Source organism: Triturus cristatus, chromosome 6 (genome assembly GCF_964204655.1).
Source record: "Triturus cristatus chromosome 6, aTriCri1.1, whole genome shotgun sequence".
NCBI classification, from domain to species: Eukaryota; Metazoa; Chordata; class Amphibia; order Caudata; family Salamandridae; genus Triturus; species Triturus cristatus.
Genome location: NC_140589.1, coordinates 431,106,616 through 431,133,084, shown reverse-complemented (window position 1 = coordinate 431,133,084; position 26,469 = coordinate 431,106,616). Strand labels below are relative to the sequence as shown.

Here is a 26,469-nt window from a genome sequence, read left to right as displayed (position 1 = left end):
CACTGACTCAGATGCTTAAAGGGCAGACTTTTTCCTTTCTTTAAATATCGCCATTTGTTAAAGACCCTGGATGCAACCCTATACTTGTTGCACATCCGTAATTAAATGTGTACTTAACCATGGAACAGTACATCACATTACTATAAACTGCCTATATGTCCTGCATCTGATCCTGGGCAGTCTATTTTAATCAAGCTTGCTATAGATGCTTTTCATCATTGGGCTGGTCCAGAATGTTTGCACATAGACTAGCAGCCTGGTGTGATTTGGATTTGCCCAGTTAAAGAATATTTGTAAAGGATCCAATTGGAACATGAGCCCTGCACGATTGTTTCTTTAATTTTTTATCTCACTGAAAGGAAGAATTTAACTCCTTAAAGTAAAATTGTGTGTGGCATCTGTATGCACTGTTGTTGTCTTACCACAAACTTCAGATGTTGCTTTTTTTTTCAAAAATTTGGAGTATATATGTGCATTTCTGAATCAGACAGCATGAACCATTGTGTGGTAATTGTATAGCTATTCAATGCCTGGCGGCACAGCAGTCAGAATAATATACTGCATCACTAAACACTTATAAGGTCCCAAAGGCCACTGCACTCGAAACCAAAACACATAGGTAGAAGATATTGTCATTTACAACGCCAATAACCATCTCCCGCAAATTCGAGATCTATTGCATTGCAAATGCTTGTTTATGTTTATATTTACCTCATCGTCACTGCTTGATTTTTCTCGCGATAAAGTGTCACCCATAGTCGTTGAAATGCCACTCATAATGACCCTGGACTTATGAAATTGTTACTCATAACAATCTGAAACATTGGCAGCTATGCTGCCAGACAACCCAGCCAGACCATAGAATGAGACTTGAGCGAAAGTGCTGAGTCACGGTAGCACGCGAGCTAGGAGGACACGTGACTGACTGGAAGAGGCGGTAGGCGGTGTCGCGCGCTCCTATATCAACCCTAGCGGAGGTAACTGTACTATGCTTATTTTACCTCTCAACGGGGAGAGCACCCATTCAATAGAAGCACTTGAACGCATGCGCACTCCCCTCACGGCCACTAGGTTTTAGTGGAACGTGTGACGCGGGGCGGAGTCCGGACAGCACCTCGCAGAGTCGCGCCGTTCTGAGGTGAAGGAGGCGATATGGGGTTGCTTTCTCAAGGATCACCGCTAAGCTGGGAGGAGACCAAAAAGCACGCAGACTATGTGAGGCGGCACGGCATTCGCCAGTTTCTGAACATCTACCACCGCGTGAAGGAGCGCCAGCGGGACGTGCTTAAGTGGGGTGATGAGGTGAGCCTAAGGGGAGCGGGATAGACCTGTCTGTCTTTATTGCGCATCTCAGCCGTGTGCCCTAATCAGTTGCACCTCTCATACGGTGAAATCCAACGTCCTCCCACTGCTTCGGCAGGTGGATGTCTGAGCATTGGGGTGTGTGAGAACTACCGGTATAGCTAGACCTTCGTACATGCGCACAGGTGTCGCATCGACCGCCATATCAAAGTCAGGCAAGCTAATGGTCCTCCTAAAGCACCTTCACCCAAGAGCTGCATTGACTGGCCTTAAGATGGTGACTGGTGGGGGCGTGACTTTCTGGCTGCAATGTTTATTCTCTGTTTTCTGATGGCTGTCGTTTCTGCTGACGGATTATTGGATATTGACATCCTTTGTGTGCACTCTTCTCCCATGGTTGCGGCGTGGCATAGTGATAGTCACCAACGCACGCTTAACTTGGGTGCCCCTTGCTGGCGATACCCAACTACATTACTGATAGTTATTTAGTTAGTTCCTTTGGACTTTGTGGACCCCATAACTTTCGTAAATCGATTCAAGAAAGATTGCAGTGTACTTCGCCAATTTTTTGTGGGGAGCAATACCTTGGAACTATGTTTTAAATAAGTAGGTTCTTTTTTAACCCTCATGCGTTTCCTTGATGCACTTCCCTGTTTACTGTACCCAAGTTGTGATAGTTGTGTTTTTGTTTTATGGATAAGAACAGGCATGAGATTTCAGTCAAGGGGTGTGTGTGTGTTTTTTTTTTTTTAATTATTTTTTTTAGATAGGCGTAGTTAACTTATCATGAAATTGTTTGTCTTCCCCCCACAAATAAAAAACTACTGATGGTTTCTTTTTTTGTTGTTGTATGTAATTTCATTAATACGGAAATAGTTAACAGAAGTTCAGGTAGTCACCGACGTTGATGACTGACTTGAATACTCGAATCTAAACATAAAAAAATGTAAACCGGTATATTTACCGCCTTCATGACTTAAGAGACGGGCTTGTAGGGAGGGAAGCCACAGGGCAGGTTACTTCATCTCAACAAGCTCATTTTTAGGTCTCGCCTAGCGACGCAGCGCGAAGCGCTGTCGCTAGCGAGATCTATTGTTGTCGAATTGAGTTTGGAAGGGGGACAGGACATGTGCACGCGTACGTCTCGCACCGTTATCACAACTTCTGCTCGCACCATACGCGTGCACATCCCCTTCCTGTGCGCGCCGCGCTTAGATTCGCTCCTCTCCAATCCCCAGCTGTCCCTGCACCCCCTCCAGCCAGCCCTGCCCCATCTGCCGACCCCCCCCCCTCACCATATTCCTCCACGACTACACACTTCATTTCCTTCCCCTGCCAGGAAGAAGGCATCATGGCAGATCATTTCAGCCCCTGACGCCCCCTCCATACAGCTACTCCCTCCCCGCATTCCTTACCATTACGCCATACTTCAATGCGATGCCCTGCAGCGTGTCCCCAGAGCTCACGGGGTGCTCGGTGTACCTCTCGACCCAGGCGGCCGCCGTCGCTCTGGCCGTGCTGCCGTAGGAGCGTGTTTTGGTGCTGCCAGGCTCAAGGACAGTTCAGCCTCCGATTCAAACTCAGAGCCTCAGCGCGGATAGACGGCGTGTCTTCTCTGGCGATCCTCAGCTTTCGCCGAGACAGCCGATGTGCACGCTCACGGCGTCTCGTGCGCTCCCACCGTGCTTTCGGTTTTGCGCGCTCAGACAATGCTCCCGCTGCACTCGTGACGGCTCCGTGGGCTGAATATTTTACAGTACCTGGAGGGAAGGGCTGCGGAAGGAGGCACCAGCGGATCCAAACGTAGCTGTACATTGGCCGAGCAGTATTAAGGTTTGATACGTGTGTGTGGTTTTAAAAAATTTTTTTTTTTTTTTAACTTTAATCTAAGCGCCCTTTCTGTTGCTGTCCTGTTCCCACTCTCCTCCCATGTCCGCGTTCCTTTTCTTCCGAGCGCAAGCAGTATTAGGGTTTAATCCTTCTGTTTTTTAACTTTAACCTAAGCACCGCACCGTTTCAGGGACAACGTGCTCGGTTTCATTCAGAGCACCTCCCCTTATGTAAGCAAAAGAAGGGACAACGATAAAAGTGCAGTGTTTTACTAAACAGAAACCTCATACTACAGGTTGTTCTTCCACACGTGATTTGTAATTGTCACTAATTAGACCATAAATCGTAAGATTTTTTTTTTGGTATGTTTTTTCCCCCCCAACCATAATCTACTTCACATGTCCCTTCCATTGTCTCATGTTGAAAAAAGGTGACATCTCGGTGGGCATTAGAGAGAGTTATATTGGAATATAAGGGGCACATTCTGCTACATATGAAAACATTTTTGTACCACTATTGGATCAACAGGTATAACAATGGTCTTGGATGCATTGAAATCCTTCATAAGAGTGACAATTTTTAGATTTACGGTGTATAAGAAATAAGTTTGGGGGCAAAGATGCTGTTATTTGGACGCAAACACTGTGCCTGGAAATGACAATGCTAATACAGCCTGCACAAGGATGGCCAGGGAACACAATATAGATCTGCAGCTTGCTGTTTGAAGGCATGCTTTTAACAAATCTGAGAGAGAACTGCTGATGTGTATCTCCAGCCACAAGGGGTTATGAATATAACAAGGCTGCAAGTCAAATACTTTATTAAACAAGCATTTGCAATGCAATAGGTCTTGCATTTGTGAGTTTGAGCTATTGGCATTGTAAATGACAACACCTTTTTATTTATGTGTTTTGAAAACTTACAAACGGTGTGTAAATACGCACGTTGTACTTATAGAAGCAAGGCTGGCAGTAAAAGAAGCGCAGTTACTGCCAGCCTTGCTTCTCGTAAGCAAGGACTATAAACACTGCTTGCACGTTTTCAAAACACATAAATAAAAAAAAATTGTCATTTACAATGCCCACACAACACACATGCTGGCCTCTCTCTGCTTGTTGCCCATTGAAGCCAGTATACAATACTGTATTATTCAAATTGGGTGTAAAGGGTAACCAAGCGCTCCAACAATATTATACACTATTCTTACTTGTACTAACAGTACCCTGCGGTGCTTACAAACTCGGGGAATAACACCCAAATCCCCAAAATGGCTCAATCCGAGATTGATTAGATTATTCACATATGTTGACGCACACGCAAATTATTACAAATCACAATACGACATTATATCAAAGTAGAACAATGATCAGTTGGGCTTCTGTTCTTCCTTTTATTCTCAATAAATCTTCCACTCCCAATGCGTTTCGTCGCTACAGGGATTAACCCAAACGACTTCTTCAGGGCTGGAAATAATGCAAATACCACAATTGGAGTACATGTTATTTTTACACATAATATCATAAAGTGAGCTCAGATTTCAACCTCATGCAGAGGGACTATTCAATGTGCATCACAAAAGCGTGTAACAAAAGATTCATTTGCTCAATGATTGTGCACATGTTAACACTTCATTCCACTGCATTGTTTTCTCCAAGTCAAGTGGTAGCTAAGAGTATTTGAATATCACATATTCTATACATCCATACTACTAAGTACACCCGGTTCATTGTGGTGTCATGTAACCATGTCCCTAAGTTTATTATTTTAGCCAACCCAAGTGAATGGCATGCTCGATTAATTTTCCCAAGATGGGTAAACCTGTACCTTAAACTTTTGTTCAGATCGATTGCCTGTAACGGTTCAAGCCATAATGATAACATTATTAGAGATTATGAAGCACATGAGGCATAGGTCTTACAGTACGTTTGTTGTTAGCAAAACAAACCAAGTCCTCCTACAAGGCCATCTTACCTCACTATATCATCTCTTCCTTTCAAACCTCTGCCATGGTTCATAATATTCAAAACAAATGCTGGTATAAGACCCTAAAAAGAAAATATATTCATGTCAACATAAAGCTAGTATCGCCATAATCAGTTGCTAAAAATTAAAGCAACCTATTCCACTGTGTACCGACTCTTACCTCCACTATGTATAAATGTGTAGACCAGCACCTTAGACTTCCACGCTATCTAAGTCCGCGTTTGACTTTTGTATATTTGGGTTTTATTGCCGGGCTTGCGTTCTCGGCAACCTGTAACAAAATAATAAATGGCTATGTAAACTACCGATAATCAGCCGTCATCGGTACCGAACTCAGTAATTAAACATAATTTTTACCCCAAACGAGGCTCCTCACGAGCAGTGTATAAAAGCGTTCCACACTAAACAGTCCCTTCAAAAGTCCCTGAAGTACGGGGACCTGTGGACAAATTGAAATATTCAACTAAACCACCAACAATTTCACGGTCCTTAGTTCGCAAACACTAGGTATATCACGTACCTCTCTCCGCTCCCGCCACCCGGATACAGGTAAACGCAGACAGCTTCCAAGGCTCAGCCATCATATATTTACAACATAGAAATCAAAGCGGTGACTGTTCAAACTTTCTTCTGCCAGCGCCAACTTCGAAAGGCAGAATGTGCTGTTTATGCGCCATCTTAAAATGGTAATATAACTATAAAAGTAGTTAGCTTGTTAATTCAAGACATACCGAGTCGCATGCAATAACCCAATATTTGTTCAAATGGGCGTAATATATGAACGTTCCGTAGAGCATTTAACAGTTCGGGCAATCAAATGCCCGATAGGATTGTCAGCCTAAAAATTGGGTTTTACTCAAGGAAGACTGAATGCGCGGTTACTGCGCCAACCTAGATCGGTAGTATCAATAAAAGTCATACATTTATTATTTCAAAACGATTAATATCCTGCCAAGTCGCATCGGGTAACCCAATATTGTATTCAAAATGAGAATCCAATAAAAACGTTCTGTTACCCAATTTATAGATCGTCCAGTCATATGCCTAATAGGGTTACCAACCTAAAGTAGGGTCATAATCACGAGAACTCTCAATAATTGCAAACTAAATTCTATAGTTGCCTACATGTGCCAATTACGAAACTGTCAAATGGTTATAAAGTCTTTCTGTTAACTTACTCCAGTCTCAATTCGTGTGAGTGGTCATTCTAACAATGTTACACTCTCAGTTGCACTAGAAGGTTTGATGCACATCTCCTAAAAAATATTGTAGCTCCTGGTCAAAATTAAGACCATCTTCCACGGCTCTCAAACGCATGATCCACCTTGCCTCGTGCCTTCCCAATTTAAGTTCTCTATTTCCACCCCGTGGGTCTAATTTAAAGTGTTCTATACCAAAGAATTGGAATACTTTGGTTGGGCCTTGTGCATTACAATTATATACATGTTCTGCAATAGGGTATCTCGTGTCACTTTGCTTTATTGCTCTCATATGTTCACTGACACAATCTTTTAAGGCCCTTATTGAACTGCCCACGTAGATTCTTTCACATTTACAAATAATGATGTATACAACATATTTGGTACTACAATTTATATTGGTCAAAATGTTGTACATTTTATCATTTTTGTCCTTGAATTGTTTTGTTTTGTCTTTCGCATATTTACACATACCGCAGTGACCACATTTGAAAAAACCTTTAGTGAATTGTCAACCATGGTTCCAGTTGTTTCTTCGAAGGATAGCTGGGACTTAATATTGTGCCCAATGTCTTACCTCTGCGGTATGTGATCTGAGGTTTATCAGTTAGAAATTCCTCCAATGTCCTATCTGCTTTCAAAATGTGCCAATGCTTATTTAAACTCTTACGTAGAATCATACTGATAGGTGTGTAATCTGGGATCATTCTGATGGGTGGCATAGTCTGTATAGTATTTTGGCTCGGCTTTAGGGTTGATAATCTCTTTATCTTAAAGGCCCTTTCTTTAGCCGTGCCTATATCATGTTTCGAATAACCCCTTTGGATGAACCTTCTTTCCATATCCTCAACACATGCCTTAAAATGTGTATCTTCACTACAATTACGTCTAGTCCTAACCATTTCTCCGAATGGGATCGCTTTTATTTGGTGTCTGGGATGAGCGCCATCTGCTTGCAATATAGCGTTACATGATGTAGGTTTACGATACATATCGCTCTGATTTTTTGTCTTTTACATACAGTTCTATATCCAAAAATACCACCTTTGTGGTGCTTGAAAATGAAGTAAATCTAATATTCATGTCATTATTATTAAGATAACTGAAATCCTGTAACAATTCCTCCGTACCTGTCCAGATCATAAGGCAGTCGTCTATGTAACGTCCCCAGTAAAGAATATATTCATTCCAAGGACTGCCCGATGAACCCCAGATCACCACCACCTCCAGCCAGCCCATGAAAAGATTGGCATAGGCCGGTGAAAATCTGGAGCCTATAGCCACTACTTGGATTTGCTTAAACCATTCATCTTTAAACAGAAAAAAGTTATTACATAATATCAATTCTGTCATAGCCAGTAGCATTTGGGTATGCTCCCAGTGGCTTGCCGGTCTCTTGGATAAAAAATGGTTTACCGCTTTCAATCCTAGTTTATTCCTTGTACTGGTATACAGTGATACCACATCAAGTGTTACTAACATCATGCCTGTATCCCAGGTGATGTCTCCTAATATGTTCAAGATGTGCCTAGTATCCTTGATATATGAAGGTAGGTTAACCACTATTGGTTGTAAAAATAGGTCTACAAATTGTGATAGACGCTCAGTGGGTCCCCCAATCCCTGACACAATCGGCCTCCCTGGTGGTAACATGAGGTCTTTGTGGATTTTCGTAATCTGTACAAACAAGGGTATCGTGGACGTTTCACTTTTAAATATAAATAATTCATCATCATCATCTATGAGACAATTGTCATGCCATTTCTTCAAAAGTCTATTAATCTTCGTTACGAGAGAGAACATAGGGTTATATGCAATTCTTTCATAACATTGTACATTGTTCAACTGGGAATATATTTCTTGCTCATAATCTGTCCTATTCATCACAACCAGTTTTCCCCCTTTATCGGCCTTCCTAATAATTAAATCGGGGTCATTAGCTAATGATTTTAATGCCTGCCGTTCATGTGCTGTTCAATTATCCCCTAGATTCCTAAAGGAGGGTTCTGTTTTTTCTATGATGTTATCCAAGTCATTGGGAACTAGAGTATGAAAAATTTCTATGTAATTACCACTTACTAGATTTGGAGACCAACGGAATTTAGTTTTCAGTCCACTGGATATTGAAAGATCTGGTCTAATATCCAAATCTTCCAATACCCTCCCTATCGTTACTGGATCTTCCTCCAATTCCGTGATTGAAAGCAATTTCACAGTGTCCTGGATATCCCCAATTGTCAATACATTTGACACTGAATTACAGAATAGTGAAGCAGCATCTTCATTAGGTTTGGGATTCATAGCAAAATATTTTTTCAATTTCAGACGTCTAATAAATCTGAACAGATCAATCTTAGTATCACAGACGTCCCCATTATAGTTAGGGCAGAATCCTAAACCTTTTTTCAATAGTGTGATCATCTCATCTGTAAGTATACGATCTGATAGATTAATAACTTCTATCTCTCTCCCCTATAGTGTGTCTATTCCTTCTTGTCCCAAGAGCGTGTTTTCATCCCTGCTCCGTCTCCTTCTACTACCACTCCTCTTCCCACTCCTTGTTTTCTTGTGTTTCCTGTTCTTTTGACCTGCTCTCTGTTCCCCCCCTTTGATACGGTTTACCACTTGTAGGAAAGATGAGTTCCCCAAAGGGTGTAATTGTCTGACCGAAGCTCCAGATCCTCCCTCTACATCACTACCACTCGTCGGCTCAGACATCTATTTATTCTCATCAGTTGGGATGAGGTAATCGCATTTTTTTTTTAGAGAAAGTAAAAACTCTCCCCCAATTATAGTCCACCTCATCTCTCTTCAGCTTACGTTCCTTTCTTTGTTTAATATCATTTTGATGGCTTGATAATACCCCCTTAAGCATTTCATAATTCTTTGCTGCCACTTCTGGCACATTGAGAGATGCAATCTCCCCTTCTAGTTGTGCAATCTTTGTCTGCAATTCCCTTTTCTTTCTGCGTTTTCTATCAGGATTTCCATTAATTTAATTGGACTTGGTTTGTTTTGCTAACAACAAACGTACTGTAAGACCTATGCCTCGTGTGCTTCATAATCTCTAATAATGTTATCATTATGGCTTGAACCGTTACATACAATCGATCTGAACAAAAGTTTAAGGTACAGGTTTACCCATCTTGGGAAAATTAATCGAGCATGCCATTTACTTGGGTTGGCTAAAATAACCTTAGGGACAAGGTTACATGACACCACAATGAACCGGGTGTACTTAGTTATAAGGATGTATAGAATATGTGATATTCAAATACTGTTAGCTACCACTTGACTTTTGGAGAAAACAATTCAGTGGACTGAAGTGTTAACACGTGCACAATCATTGAGCAATTGAATATTTTGTTACACGCTTTTGTGATGCACATTGAATAGTCCCTCTGCACGAGGTTGAAATCTGGGCTCACTTTACGATATTATGTGTAAAAATAATATGTTCTCCAATTGTGGTATTTGTATTATTTCCAGCCCTGAGGAAGTTGTTTGGGTCAATCCCTGTAGCGACAAAACGCGTTGGGAGTGGAAGATTTATTGTGAATAAAAGGAAGAACAGAAGCCCAACTGATCATTGTTCTACTTTGATATAATGTCGTATTGTGATTTGTAATAATTTGCGTGTGCGTCAACATATGTGAATAGTATACAAGACTGCTTGCCTCACGCATTATTAGGCCCTATACACACATTCACTCTCCATTACCTGGCAGACAAAGCATTGCTGATAGAACACCCAACCTTTAAAAATGAATGACTCCTGTACAGTGATAGCACGCATATAAAGGGACAGTTTAAGTAGCAAAACCTTTATTGCTTCAGAACAGTCACTAGCAAGGTTCTAATGGGAGCCACTGACAAACAGCATTCCTTATTACATTATTATACCTCAAACAGCCCATAGCACCCCCTTCAAAGCAAAACAAGAGAAAAACAATGAGCAAAAAGGACACACAAAAATTCTGCATTAAATAATAAGAAATGTATATAATTTTATAGTTCAACCCTCCACCATCAAAACAAAAATAAATCATTCAAATAACTAGGTACCCCAGCCTGTCGCCAAGTACTGCTGGCATGCAATTTACCACTCACATTAAGCCTCCAAAAAGATTGCACCTCAGCAGTCTCGTCACGATTGACATGACTAAGAATTTCTTTTTTTTTGAAACCGTTTATTGCAGTTTGTAAAAGTTACAGGTATGGGCCTACAACCATCCGGCCGGCCGCTAGAATGACAAAAGCATATTGCATACATACAGTAAAAGTCTCTCGGCAGTGCAGAGCAGTGAAACAGGAGTAATCAATGGTGCAGGCCACACAGCTCCAAGCCCACAGTACGGTTCCCTTTTCTTGAAACAAAACAACACCAAAAAACCACACCCGCAAGGCAACCCGCGATCCAAAGTGACAGCACGTGCTCCATAAGTGGGGGATCCAAACCAGCAGCAGAACTCTGGAGAGGGGAATGGGAATAGATCAGGGACTGGGGGACCGCGCGCCCGCAGCCGAGGGAGGGGGGCCGTCTAGGGAGACGGAGCAGGCGAGGCAGCCGGTAGCAGTGGTGGCTCACAAATACCCCCGCGGTAGGCGTTCCAGGGGCCCCAGAGTTTCACCCACGCCCCAGGCTTACCTCTCGCCACATACACCACCTTTTCACGAAACATACACCAATCCATATGCTCTTTCCAGGCCGACACCGCAGGGGGCCTCTGGGATCCCCACAATTGAGCAATGTCGCGCTTGGCTATCATGTATCCCAGAGTCACCCACCGCGTCTGCGGGACCGAATAGTCATTCGGTTCCCATACATTCAGCAAGCATCTCCTCGCTTCAGGCAGCAGCGCGACACGCGTAACCACACGCAGGACCTCATGCACACCACGCCAGAATCGCTCCACCTTCGGGCACTCCCACAGTATATGCATGAAAGTCGCCAACGCACCACAGCCACGCTTACACATTCCGTCACCAGCAAAACCCATACGCAGAAGCCTTGGCCCCGTCACGTAGACCCGGTGAAGGATCTTGAGCTGGACGAAACGAAGGCGAGCCGGGATGGCCACCTCTTTCGGAGAGGCCACCGCGGAAATCCAATCCTCGTCGTCCAGCTCCAGCCCGTCGGCAACCCAAGCCACGCGGAGACTAGTCAGCAGGCACGATCTATCGTTGATCAGTTTTTTGTATATGAGGGAGATCGTGCTGTCCGGGACATGGCCATCTAGGACTCTGTCCTCCAGGGGGGAAGACTCCGGAATGGATGCGACATCCGGGAAGACGGAGCCCAGCGCATGGCGGACCTGTAGGTACCGAAAGTACTCACTGCCCTGCAGCTGGAACTCCGCCTGCAGCGTCTCAAAAGTTTTGAATCCCCCCCTCGTCCAGAGATCTCCCACCGTGCTGATTCCGATCGTGTCCCACTTCTCGAAGCCCTTCGACGTCCACAGGGAGCCCAACCTCTCAGACGCATACAGCGGTGACGCCCGGGTCAAACGGTCCTTCCACCCCATAGCTGCATTAGCCGCGTGCCAGACACGCACCATGACACGCGTCGGTCCCGTCAAACGGGAGCCGGGCGCGCCAGCGTAGAGCGCTCGATTGTAATCGCCACCGGGCAGGAGCATCTTATCCATCTCAAATGCCGGGTTCAAGGCGGGCCCGTAAAGGCCATGATTAATTGCAGCTAGTTGGGAGGCCCAGTAATACCGTTTAATGTCAGGGAGGGCGACCCCCCCATCGTACCACGGGAGCGTCAATTTAGCCAGAGCAATGCGCGGCCTCCCGTCCCAGAACAGGCGCCGCTGGAGGCCCTCCACCTCACGGAAATAGCGTGCCGGGACCAAGTCCATAGTATTCTGGAGGGCGTAGAGGAAGCGTGGCAGGGACATCATTTTAAACAAGGCCGCTCGGCCGAGAGGCGAGAGCGGCAGACGCCGCCAGCGCACCACGTCCTCCCTCAAGCGCCGGAGGGGGGGTAGCAAATTCCGCTCATAGCGGGCCTCCGGGTCAAGAGTGATATAGATACCCAGGTACCGAAAACCTTGGGAGGCAATCTGGATCGGACAGTCCCGTGGTAGGGCCGGAGCCTCCCCGGAAAGCACATAGACACAGGATTTCGCCCAGTTGATGACCAGGCCTGAGTTGCGACCGAATGAGCGCAAAACATCAACCAGGACGATCAGTGATTTACGCGGGGAGGCGAGATACAGAAGGATATCGTCAGCATAGAGGGACACACGGTCCTCATGCTCGGGGGTCCAGCGGAGACCACGGATAGAAGGGTGCCACCGCAGCCACTCCGCCAGGGGCTCCAGGGCCAGGGCAAACAGGAGAGGCGACAGGGGGCAACCCTGTCGCGTACCCCTCCCCAGCGCGAATGGGGCCGAGACTCGCCCATTCACTACCACCTGCGCCAATGGGCCCGAATATAGCAATTTGACCCAGCTAATGAAACCCGGGCCAAACCCGAATTTCGCCAGCATCGCCCAGATGTATGGCCATTCAAGCGTATCAAACGCCATGGTGGCGTCCAAGGACGCCAAGATGGCCGGCTCCCGCACAAATGGGACACGCGCGAGCACCCCGTGCAAGCGCCGCAGATTGAGCGCCGTGTTGCGGTGCGGTATAAAGCCAGATTGGTCTTGGTGGACCAAATCGCCCACCACGCCAACCAACCTGTTGGCCAACACCTTGGCGAGGATTTTGGGCTCCGCGTTCAAAAGCGAAATCGGCCTATAGGATGTGACCCGTTCACGGGGCTTCCCCTCCTTGTGGATCACCACAATTGTGGCCAGACGCTGGTCCGGCGGGAGGGAACCCCGCGAGTGGGCCGCCAGGAACATCGCGCGCAGGTGGGGCGCCAACACATCCGGGCGTAGCTTGTAGAGCTCGATGGGAATACCATTGGGGCCCATGGCCTTGCCGGATGCAACCGAGCGAATAGCCAAGGCAATTTCGTCCGAGGTGGGAGGGGCGTCCAGCGAATCCCTGTCCTCCACCGTTAGGGAGGGCAGTGCGATGTCCCGAAGCAGGGCATGGGAATCTGCCTCCGAGCAGGGGGAAACCGGGGAGTAGACTTCGCGGAAATAATCCGCGAAGCAGGAGACAATGGCTTCCGGCTCAGTGACACACGCACCATCAACACTCTCAATCAAAGGCACCACGCGGCTCGCTCTCTCCCTCTTATCCAACCACGCAATCAATTTGCCAGCCTTATCACCCACATCATACAATCGCCCCTGCTGCTCTCTACTGAGGCCCCTGGCCGCCTCCGTGACGAGGGCCCGATAGGCCGCCTGCTTTAGGTGTAGAACATGCAACTTGTCGTCTGTTACCCCGCTCCCCAGGTCACCCTCCAGTTCTGCAATCTCGGCCTCTACCCGGGTCACCTCCTCCCGCTCGCGCCGCCGGGCATGGGAGATAAAGGAGAGGGCCTCCCCTCTAAGGACTACCTTGAAAGCCTCCCACAGGGAGATGGCCGAAGAGACCGACCCCACATTCTCATCGAAATATCGCTGTAAGGATTTAATCAAATCGGCACGAATGGTGGGGTCACGCAAATACCATGCATTGATTGGGGCCACCCTGCCATCCCCCCTCGGGAAGACATCGAAATGCAACAACAATGGGGAGTGGTCTGAGATACCCCGCGCCAGATGGCGCACCTCCCCCACCCTCCCTGCATGGGCCGCCGGGACAAGGATGTAATCAAGCCGCGAGAGGCTACCATGGGCACCCGAGTGGAAGGTGTACTGTCGCAATGCAGGATGCTTTAATCGCCAGCAATCCACCAGGCCCAGCGTGTCCAGAAGGCCGGGCAGCCACGCCTGTGCCCGGGGGAGGTCCCTAGGGGGATGGCGATCCATAGACCCAGAGGCTACCGCATTAAAATCCCCTCCAACCACCAGCAGGCCACTCGGAAGGTCCAGAAGGAGGCGCCCCAGTTCCGCGAATGTGGTGGCTTGTAACCCAGGCGGGACGTACACTGATATAAAGATAAACACTCTACCCTCCATTCTTCCCACCAGAACCGTGTAGCGTCCCCTCTCATCATGGCGCACCTCATCAATCTCCAACGGGAGCGAGTTCTTGATCATAATACCCACCCCCCGCGAGCCCGAGGTGAAGCCGGAATGGGCCGCTAAACGATATCCCCGCCGGTTCATTGCATGAAAGGAGTTACCTATAAGGTGCGTCTCCTGCAGGAAGACAACATCTGGTGAAATACGTTTTAAGTACTGCAGGACCACACCACGCTTAATCCTATCCCCCAGGCCGTTAACATTCCATGACAACACAGTCAAATCCCTACCCCCCATCATACGTCGAAACAATCGGTCGTCCCCCATCGAGCATCCTAAAAACAACAACATAGTAGCGGGTTTGCCCTGCGGTGCTAACAAACAACACACCCCCCCCCACCCCCCGGTCCCAACAAAACTCCCCCCTCCCTGCACCCCTGCATGAGCCCAGACAGCCCCCCCAAAGTGCAGTGTGCCTGTCGCCCCATAGCTAAAATACTAACTAGTCCCCCAGAGGAGGAGGGAAGCCCCCAACAGACCCCGCACGACCTCCATATGAGGGGAACATACGCAATCAATAAATGGTGAAGGAACAACGTCCAGAGCAAGGCCTATTCAGTCACCCCTCAATTCTGATCCGGCGGGCCCTCCTCGCCAGCCGCGCCCCCCCTGCCCCCCCGGCCCCGATCTCCAGGCAGAGTGTCCAGCCAGTCCCCAGCCGCCCCGGGCCGGTCGAAGAAGTGCGTGCGACCATCCACCTCTACCCTCAGCTTAGCTGGAAAGAGCATTGAGTACTTGAGGTTCAGGTCCCTTAGGCGACGTTTAACACCAAGAAAGCTCTGTCGCTGCTTCTGGACCGCCGGGGTAAAGTCTGGGTAGAAATGTACCTCCATGTTGTCAAGCTTGACCGGTCCCTGTTGTCTGGAGGTCTGGAGGATAGCATCTCTGTCCCGAAAATTAAAAATCCGGGCAATGAGAGGCCGCGGCGGGGCACCAGTCTTAGGTCTGCCCCCGGGGACCCGGTGAGCACGCTCCACCGCAAAAAGCTTACTCAGCCCCCGGGGCTGGAGATGGGTCAGGATCAACTCTTCCACGAAAAGATCCGCCGCCTCCGCCTCTCGTCCCTCCGGCACCCCCACAATACGGACATTATTCCTCCGGGCCCGACCCTCGGAGTCCTCCAGTCGCCGGTCCATCAGGGCGCTCGCCTGGCCAAGCCGGCGCACCTCCTTCTGGAGGGCCACCACGTCTGTCGTGAGGCTCGTTGTGGTGTGGGCCAGGGAGTCGACTCGGTCGTTTGTTTTGGACAAGTCTGCCCTCACAAGGCTCACATCCACCAGGACCGAGTCTATTTTTTGCGCTAAGGTGTCGAAACGCTGGTCCACCGAGGCCTTCATCTCTGCGATGGCGCCCATGACGTCCCGGAGGGTCAGATCCACCGGATGAGCGGACGCCTCCGTCGGGCCCACCGGGGATGCACGCGATGTCTCTGGAGAACCCTTCTGGAGCGTGTAGCGGTCCATACTGTTGGCCTGGTGCGCCGTGCCACGGCGGGTCGTCTTCACCTTCGCCCGGTCGCCATCTTGTTTGGTGGACATGCTGGCTCTTCCACCGTCGTGCCAAGCTCCCCAAACGGGCCGCTATACCAAGTCACGGGTGCCAGGGGGGGGGCAGGGGCGACCACCGAACCGCGGGTCAACCCACCGCCGGCGGGTCAGCCGGGCTCCTGGACAAGGCCACACCACCGCACCCCGCTCCGCAGTCCGACCCCGCTTGAGAGCTAGGAGGGCGCAAAAGCGAAAGTGAAAGTGCGGGGTACGCCAGTCGCCCAGCCCCGCTCGCCGCTGTTATTCACTTTGTCCCCGGATCGCCCCACTACTCCAATCCGGGGGGCCGGCGAGGAGAAGGCCGCAACCTTCGATCGATGCTCCCACCGGCGTCCGGGGTCCGATTCGAGCCCAAAAAACGGGTGGCGCCTCAGCTCCGGTTCCCCAACACAGTCCCCTCAACAAGGACAGGATATCGCCAGGATTAATTCAGGAGGTCGCGGAGGTCCTCGGGAGCCTCGCACCTACGCGGCCATCTTGGTTGCGCGCTAGGCTCCTCCCCCATGACTAAGAATTTCTGTACTTCGTGACCCACACTGTTATAATACAGCCACTCCTTCATAACAGCTGGATAACAGCTGGATTATACGTTATCAGCTGTATCTGGATCAACAGAACTTAGCTTCAGATGTTGAGTTCTTATTTTTGATCAACACTACACTTTTTCTCCGTAATTTACAATTCTCAATTAAAACAGCATGCATGGAAACCTTCACAACGCATGTACCTGGATAATACTTTATTTTACCATTCCTTGAGTTAGTAGGTCTCTTGATTCTTACCAATTTTTCACTCTGCTATTTTAATCATACCTGAATTTATTTCTAGGCTGCACCAACCTCACTCTGTGCCGAACCTCGCCCAAATTAACCATACTCTCCTCTGCTTTAGTGTTGTCCAATCTCCACCTCGAACACAATTCATTCGAGTAATGTCTGCCGTTCAACAACACAAGTGGGGCAGCACCTGTATTGGAGAAGAGTGTTGTTATAACTCCACAACATCTTGCACGCTTTGATGCCAAAGCCAGCTGAATAGTATGCTTCAACATGCAGTTCATGCTCTCCACCTTGCAGACTTACACCTCCACCGGCAAACGTTTTATCCCAGGGGAATTAAAAAAACTTTCCATACAAGCTGACTTAAACAGTACTCCCATTATATGATAAGAGAAACGTTTTCAAAAAGTCTACCACAGCTTTGGTATTGGATTCTCTCAAAAACTTGCATTCAACTCATTTAGACTGGTAGTCGACCACAACCAAAGCATGCCCCATCTTCTCCTGTAAAGTACTCCTAAGACTAATAAAGTTTATTCATAGTTTCTCCCATGGTTTCTTTGAAAACTCCATAGGGATAACTGAATATTACAAGTGCAAAGAGACTTTTCCACCTCCATCCACTCTCTGCAATGGGTTATAAAGTTCTCAACCACCCTTCCTGACTAGCAATAATGCTTGTAAAGCCTTTTCTTTGTGCCCTACACCCCTGAGTGGGGCAGCCCAATCAACCGTGATCTCATCAAAGTGGGAGAAATTAAACCGCAACCTCTCAACACCAATTCCCCTTCAATGGACCACTCTTCCTTCAACTTTAAGTACTTGATCAACTCATTCTCCAAGTTACCCGCTCTGGGCCAACCTTCAACAATACACTTTTTTTTAATGTACCCAAAAAAACACCATGCACAGAACAACTGTACCATTCATCAGACTACACCACGTGCTCCGAGCTGACTATGCCATCGATCATACTCGCACATAGTATTTCCTCTCCACTGTCACTAACCAACTTTGTTATGGCCTATAAGCTTTTTATGCATGTTTGTCACTTAACTGTGATGCTCTCCTATGGATTTTTGTATAAATCATTTGGGAATGTGACGGCTCCTGGGCAAGGGCAAGAATTCAAGGCTGAGCTGACCTGGTTGTGGCTGTGCAGCTTTAAGGTCGATGCAATAAAGAGAACTGAACATGTTTCACAGTTTAAGGGTGTTCTCTTAACAATGGCAATGAGCGGAGGCGTCCTCCGTTGAACCCAGCGTGCGGAGTTGTATGGACCTTGAGAACTTCAGTGTAGAAAACTTTAGGAAGATTGATGTACTGGTGAGTGACTATTTGTGGCGTTTTGGTAGTTAAAATTTTATATATATATTTTAACTGCTACCTACTGACAGTATCTGCGTGTCAAGATTACGCTCCCCTTTTTATTTGCGGATCGTTAACTGCATTAAGAGTGCTGTGTGCCTCAAATAATGCTTGTGCGTGACATTACCTTGACAACGGAGGAAGCCGGCATCGGGGTGAGTGTCTTCTAGAATTCTGTAGGGCATTGTCAGCAGCGTGCGCACCCTGTGCGCAGAGTGATCTGGGAGTAGTTTCTGCATTCCCATGGGGGCACTGTCTGGCACGTTCACACCCAGCATACAGAGCAACCAGGAAGTGGTCGGCTGGAAGAAAGGGAGAAACACTAGAGTGCTAACTGTCGGGCCTTCCGGGGGGCTGATAACGGCCAGGTACAAATAATCAACACTGACACATGGGCTACAGGTACGGACCGGAAGTCCCGAGCGACTCCGGCCCCTTTATCACACCTGGCCAGAAGGTGATACATTGTGTGTATCGGGTTTCGGGTTGGGGTCTGCGTGGTGTAAGACGGTCAACGACTAGACCGCTACATCCCATCCCAAATCAGTTCAAAACGATAAAGATAACTTTAACACACATAGTCAATGAGATTTTGATTGGGCTTCGGATGGGGTCACAGATTGTAATGATACCGTTGACTGTCATCTCTCGGGTTCACTGGCCCTTCTGTCCTGCTGGCCTGAGCTCTCTTGGGCTTTCCGGAGCCACTACGTTCATACTCGGGCTAACGGTAACACTCTGACTTCATCGGGCTGTTCATTACTTCCGCTAGGGACTTCCTCGACCATTGGTCTCTCCACTTCCGAGTTAGGCACCCTCTTGAACCAGGATATGTTTTGTGTGATGACTTCTCCATCTTTTTCGGCTGTCACAGCATCGCCTCTCACGACTTTGACTAGCCGCAGCCCTGGCTCATAGGCAGTGCGGAACTTTCCTCCGCTGCGACGATTTCTCACAAGGACAACACACGCTGGTGCCATCGGTTGGACCTGTGCTCTTCTCCGCCTACTCGCTCTGTCACTGTTGGCTGCCCTTCTTGCCTGCGTACTTGCCGAGTCATACGGTTCAGGTTCCCAGTTCTCTGCTACGGGAATGTTGTCCTGCTTTTGCCCAGCTAGCATCAGTGACCACGGGGACCTTTGAGTGGTGCAGTGTGGAGTGCTACGATATTCTCTTAGGAAGCTCTGGAGTGCGACTTCCGGATCGGACTGTTCGGCCATGGATATGTGTAACACTTTGTTCAGCATCCGCATGAATCTCTCCACCTCTCCGTTCGCTTGCGTCCATTGCGGCATAATGCGATTATGTTTGATGCCTAGTCGCGCCAGAAAATCCTTAAATTTGTGCCCTTGGAACGGGGGACCATTGTCTGTTTTGACAACATGAGGTAGTTCGAACAGTGCGAATGTCTTGTCCAACATCGGTAGTAGGTGATTGAACGCAGTCGATGGTAGTACTTCCACCACGGGGTATTTTGTGTACCCATCTATCAGGACCGCGGTCACTCTCCCATTGGGGAAGCTTCCAAAGTCTAGACTGATCCACGACCAGGGTGACGGTGCTGGCTCTTCTGTTATCACCGGAGCTGGAGCCTCCGAGCCTCCCGTGAGCTGACATGCCCGGCACCTGCGTACAAAGTCTTCTACATTCTGTTCTAGGCCCGGGAACCAAATCTTCTCCCTCAACCTGGCTTTCATCCGTCTGGTGCCTTGGTGACCCTCATGAGCTAGGGCAGTTATCCGATCCTGGAGGGTCAGGGGTATGACAGTGCGCGAGCCTCTCAGCACTACTCCGTTTGCTGCGACGCTTAGTTCTTCATGGACTCGCCACATCTTTCCAAGGCGAGCTCGGTCTATTTCGGTCCATCCACTGATGTCATGGAGAAACCCAGTCCACGAGCCTTTCCGTATTGCTCCCAGTAATTTCTTTAAAACCATGTCCGACTGGGTATGGGTCTCAATTTCTGATAGTGATAGGGCTTTTGGGCACGCCCACTGTGTGACCATGCTGACAAACTCCTCCGTCAGTTGCTCTTGATCGCCCGTTTCTGTTGGGGCGGCAGCTGGATGCCGTGATGGGAAATCCACTGGGTTATTGGCACCAGGCCTGTAGACTAGATCAAACTGATAGTGCTGGAGTTGAATCGCCCATCTTTCGATCCGTGGCGGTGGGTGAGGCGCAGTTCCTTTGAATAGTGGAACAAGAGGTTGGGGATCCGTTACTACCCGGAACGGGTGTCCACTCAGATATAAATGAAAATGGTTGCAGGCCCACTTGATGGCCAACGCTTCCCGTTCAATTTGGGAATATCTTGTTTCTGTTGCCGTCAGTGATTTGCTGGCGAACGCTAACGGGACCCACGTTCCTGTGTTTGTTTTTTGTTTCTTGGGACAGCAGAGCTCCGAGGCCTACAGGGCTAGCGTCCACTACTAGCTCAGTTGTCCGCTTGGTGTCGAAGTATGCCATAGTCGTTTTTTCTAACAACGTGGACTTCACCTTGCAGAACGCTTCCTGTTCCTCTGGGCCCCACTTCCACACGCTGTCTTTCTTGGTGAGGTTTCTCAATGGCTCTGCTACTGTTGTGAGGTTGGGTATAAATCTCCCGCAGTATGTTGCCATACCTAGAAAACTTTGAACTTCTGATGCTGTCGTGGGAGCTGGAGCTAGTTGGATCGCCTGCGATTTCCAGGGATCCACCTTGACACCCTCCTGGCTGAAAACGTATCCAAAGAATTCAATGGTCTTTTGGAAAAATTGGCACTTGTCTTTATGGAGAGTCACTCCGTGCTCCGCGAGCCGTTGGAGGTTGGCCCTGAGTCACAGGTGATGATCTTCTAGGGTCGCTGAGTGGATTAAGATGTCATCACTGACATTTAACACCCCTTGGAGCCCAGACAGGACTTCCCGTACGGCGTTTTGGAAAATCTCGGCGGCTGACGATATCCCAAAATTTAGTCTCTTATATCGTCTGAGCCCCAGGTGGGTTGAAAAGGTAGTTATATACCCGCTTTCCTTCGCCAATCTCAGCTGGTGATATCCTGCGTTGAGATCTAGTTTAGAAAACCACCTGGACCCATTTAGATCAGCAAGGATATCATCCACAATGGGGGTCAAGTGTCTTTCCCGTCTTATTGCCTGGTTAGGCATGCGCATGTCTATGCAAAGCCTGATTTGTCCAGGCTGTTTCGGCTTCTCAGCAATTACCATGGGTGACACCCAGGGCTTGGTCCGGTTACTTTCTCTATCACCCCTTGTTGTTCAAGCTTGATTAGCTCCTGTTCAACCAGCGGCCATAGATGAAATGGGATGCGTCTGTGTCTTAAGGCCACAGGTTTTACTGACGTGTCGCTGTGCAGTCGCACCGGAGGTCGTTTCATGCTTCCTAGCCCATTGAACAACTGTGGGAACAGCTCCAGGATGTCTTCTGTTTGTAGTACTCTTACCGCATTTGCAAACGTCACTAGGCTTAGATCTTCAGCGGTGTGGCTCCCCACCAGGATATCCGCTTCTTTGTCGACCACATAGAATGTGGTTATCTCGTGACAGTCTCACTTTACTTACAGTCATTTTCCCTTTCAGCGGCAGGGGCTTCTGACTCCTATACGAGGATTCTTACCTTGGACGGTGTGAGCAGGGGTCTGGGGCTTAGCTTTTTGTAATGTTGGCTCCCCATCACATTGACCGATGCTCCGGTGTCAATGAGAGCCGTCACGGGGGACCCTGCAATCTCAATCGCACACGTCGGTTGAGGGCGTGGCCTCAGTTTTCGGTCACTTGCGAATGATATGAGGAGGCACTCTTCTTCTTCGCCAGTGGACGGGTCTTCGAGGTAGGTTCTGTGTTGTGGGGACACCTTCCGCGTCTGTGCCATGTCAGATTCTTAAGCGAGAGTTGCCTCACTGCCTTCGTCAGTGGCCGTCGTCTGGCGCTTCCTCTGCCTCGCATACCCCCTCGGCACACACTGGAGAAGTGATTGGGAATCCCGCACTTCGAGCAAGTCTTCACTCGGGCAGGGCACTCGTTCGGGGCCTGTTCTACTTTGTCGCAGTATCCACACTGCGCTTCAAGCGGCCTTCTCGTGGGCCATCGCTCTCTACTGCCACGCCCTGGGGTGTAGGCTGCGTCGACTCGTTCTGTTTTCACGGCCACTGCTTGACTCGTTGTGGGCATGAGTGCCGCCTCCATCGCTGTGGATCGGACCTCGGACAGGTCGTGTGACCGTGCTAGGACGAGCATGTCTTCCAGGGAGATCCTGGGTTGTCGAATGAGCGTCCTCAACGTTTTGTTTCGGCACCCTTTGATCTGATTGTCTTCCGTGCACGTGCTAGCCAACTCTCTCAGGCGCGCATGGAACGCATCCATTGATTTTCCTTCTCTCTGACGGGCTTGTCGCAATTTAAATCGTTCATAATCGGGGTTTAGTTGAGGGTCAAAATGGGCATTGAGAACCCTTACCGCTGCGTCGTAATCTGTGGGGGCCCCAATGTTTGGTAGGTGTGTGAATAGTTTGTATATCTCATCCCCTGCGAATTGCAGTAGCAACGACCTCTTGACGGTGCCATCCGTTTCTCTGGTGGCGATGAAATAGTTGTCAAGCCGGCCAACCCACACGTTCCACCTTGGTGACGTAGTGGCAGGATCAATTAGCTCGCTAAACGGTGGTAACGCTTAACTTGAGAGTGTATGGGCGGTGCTGGGGCTGGCGCTGCTGCTTGCTGTGGGGCTGCTGCTGCCCCTGCTTGGTCTGTCATGGCTGTGTGTCTTTGCACCACCGACCGGACTCCTGGCAGCCTCTGCGATGTGTGTCCTGACGCGCTTTCCCTTTGTCCGTAGCCGCTGTTGCTGGTACTTGTTTCCCGGTTTCTGCTTGCCTGTACCTCTCTTTTGTTCTCTCTGTGGGCATGCAAAGTGTCTTTGTGTTTATCGGCCGTGTAGTTTCAGGCAGTACTTTGGCACCACACTCTGCCAACGCTTAGTGTCTGTGTGAGCTGGACATTTCTAGAGCTTGTTATCTCCTTGATACTACCCTTGTGGGTCCTAGCAGCATAATTCCCCTTCTTTTGCTAATGCTTGATGGAAAATGTGTGCTGCACTTGCCAGTGGTTATTGGATATGTTATCATGCACTTCTCACGTCCTCAGATGCTGCCGGGGGCTGCCAGGCGCTCCTGCAATGTCAATTACAGTTGTCCGCTTGAGCCACAGTGGGGAGTCTTCTGCGCATGCGCGCTTCTCCCGAGGCAGCGCAGGCCTTCGCACGCGTCTTCAGTTACCATGCGGGCGTCAGGGAGAGCGCTGCTCAGGGCGTCGCTGCGATGTAACGGAATGGGTGGTGGCGGCTTGGCGGTACCTTGTTCCACCGACGGGTGGGTTGCCGCGATGCGAGTCGCTCCACGGTTGGCCACATACGGGAGGTCCGCAGTAGGGCGGCCGGAGCAGACGCTGCAGCAGACTGGGAAATGAGCAGTTGCTCAATACAGACACATGGGCTACAGGTACGGACCGGAAGTCCAGAGCGACTCCGGCCCCTTTATTTAAAGCCTTCTGGCCAGAAGGTGATACATTGTGTGTATCGGGTTCCGGGTTTGGGTCTATGTGGTGTAAGACGGGCAACGACTAGACCGCTACACTAACCTTTAGAAGAGTGTTTCCCAAACTGGGGTCCGAGGACCCCCAGGGGTCCGTGGCACATTCCCAGGGGGTCCTCAACCAGCAATTTTAAAAGCACGTCAAAGTTCTTTGTGAAATTAGCAGTTTTCGAGCAACTAAAAAAGTGTCAAGAAAATGCCAGTGATTAATGTACCTGCTGGAGAGAAATCAGAGTTTTGTCCAGTGGCAACTTTGACTTAAGATTCTAATGTGACACATAGAGTTAATATGCCTACTGCAAAGAACGCGTACCATGCATTTTAAAAAACAGTATTTTATGTGCATAGGTCAATGGGTTATTGATTTTGTCACCGAGATTCTTTCGTCACTGTGCAATTCATAAGGGACAATCATAATCTAGCAGTGTCCTATAAGCTGTCATCAAAGAGCTGCTTGCAAACTGCATGGTAAAAGTTAGCAACATATGTTTATTCCCAGTCTATCATTATCCTGATGCTGCTATGTTCCCACTTCCTGTACATGAACAATTTTGTAATGCTGTTTTGTCACCTCTATGTGTGCTGCCTAATGCAGCACACATGGAAGTTACAAAACTTCATTTTTAGTAAAGATTGTTTGTGCAGGAAGGGTCACCTTCCTGAACATAAACAATCAAAGGTGGTTTGCTTTTTCCGTTGGAAAAAGCAAAAACGAGGAGAAATAAGGAATTTCTCCTCATTTCGCAAAGTTAAGACCAGGTTTTTCATGGTCTTAATTCTGGTGCTGTCTCCTATTTAAGCTGACCTTTTAAATAAAGGACAGCGTCAAAATCAATGGGTGCCGGAGTGAAACGCCCACTGCAACTCCCACTGCCCACCTTTTTTACGCTAAGCATTGCGTGAAAGGGGGCCTTATTTACAAGGCAGCGTTAAGCCACAATAAGTGGCTTAACGCTGCCTTGTAAATAAGGCGAAGCCCCTATTGCCACAGGAACATCGCTAAAAGTGACATTCCCATGGCGAAAGGGACTTGTAAATATGCCCCTGAAATCCTTAGTAATTAGAGTATTTGTTTTGTGTGCACACGTGTTTTTATTTTTTTTTAATTACTGTTTTAATGCTTGAAATTTAAATCCTACAAATTGCTTGGGGGTCCCCGGCTTTCAGTGGTGACTCAATGGGGGTCCTCAGGAGTCAAAAGTTTGGGAACCACTGCTTTAGAACATTCTTCCCGTTCCACTGTTTCTCCCTCAGCTGAGTTTCAGTGCATACATATCCATGTCTCTACGCTACTGGGGCATCTAAGCCAGTAATCGATGCAAGTACTGGCAGAGTATACATAAATAGTTTTGAATCTTTTGGAGGCGTGTGTTCCTGAGCACGTTCCATTTTTTGGGGGGACTGAAGGGTAAGATTTTCACCCTGTATGTAAAGCACAGCCAGCCACAGGTATTGTTTTAGTCCTTTTTGTTAACTTGTTGTGGTAGCTTTTATTATTTCAACTATTTATTTTAGTGTTGTTAATTAGTTATTTTGGTGACTTGTATTGATTAACCTTGTAGACCATGGCAGCGGGAAGTATGCATCCACCCCCACAGTTCGTCTCTGAAGCTGGTGACCCTATCCTACCGTGGAAAAAACTCTTTGACTCTTACCTAACAGCGATTGGAGGGTAAAGATTTTCCTCAGCAAGGAAACCAGCTGTTTTACTACACAACCTTGTGATTGAAGGTCTTAATATATTTATGAGAGTTTAGATGAAATTGCCGTGGGAAATGGTGTGGGAGACCGCGGGATATCTTCGAAATCTCCATGTCAATGTTAGAAAAACATTTTGTTGGTAAGGATTGCATGTCAGTCGCCAACATGAAAGCCATACCCTGGCTCAAGTATGTAAAACAAACTTTTGCTGCTGGGGGGGGGGGGGGGGGGGGGAGAATTGTTTGAATACCCAGAATATATTGATGGTACTACTAAATCGAAAGTGAAGAACCTGCTTTATGAATATTTAAAGTCCGAAGGTGAAATGAAAATATTAAACTAGTAGTGAGGTAACACTCTGTGTTAGTATTGTCACAAGGAACTGAACCTTATTTGTTTGTTCAGTATAGATTTTATTGAACCCATTTAAAACTGAGTACATGGCATGTTCTATTAGCATTCCCTGTGACCGGTACTTGATTTCAAAACCTCCCTGCTTGTCCATCAGTCAATGTTACTGAACAAAGCACTTTGCACTTATTATGTTGCATATTGTATAGTTGTTTTTGGAAACCGATCCTTCTCCCTTTACCTAAATTCTGCATAATTGTTGGAATCCTGGTGGTTCATATAGTCCTTCTAGGGTCGTCCTCATATCACACTTCAACTCTTTTTCAGATGCCCATCTTCAACTGCCTGACCAACTCCTGTTCTCTATCCCCCCCCCGTAATCAAGTCTGTTGAAGACATTACAAGAGCTAATCTGTGCAGCTTCTCAACATCTCAAAAGTAGGTCTGCTAGACACCAGTGCATAAAAGAAATGCATGAAATTCCAGAGGCTTGTATAACTCCTGATTGGTAAACCTAAAAATGTCACATAAAAGCTGTACTGACTGAATAACATTGATTCACCACATGAACCAGTGTTCTACCTGCTGCGTCAGTTAACCTTGCAAGTCCTAGAGTTGTTACCCTTATATGTGCTATACTAGTACCGCTTCTGTAGCACAGAAAAATGAGACTGAATGGACTAGCTAGCTAGGATTAGTACTTGAGACTTTCTGGTTGCAGACCTC

General features: G+C 48.0%; 1 protein-coding gene across 1 annotated transcript in view; it reads left to right on the top strand.

The window, feature by feature from the left end:
- The first annotated feature begins 907 nt into the window (after positions 1-907).
- The window catches only part of GCLC (glutamate-cysteine ligase catalytic subunit), a 252,101-nt gene continuing 226,539 nt past the window's right edge, over positions 908-26,469 (top strand). Inside the window, exon 1 of the mRNA XM_085610850.1 lies at positions 908-1,302. Coding sequence (XP_085466976.1) covers positions 1,153-1,302 — 150 coding nt within the window. The 5' untranslated portion in view covers positions 908-1,152. The remainder of the gene's footprint in view (positions 1,303-26,469) is intronic.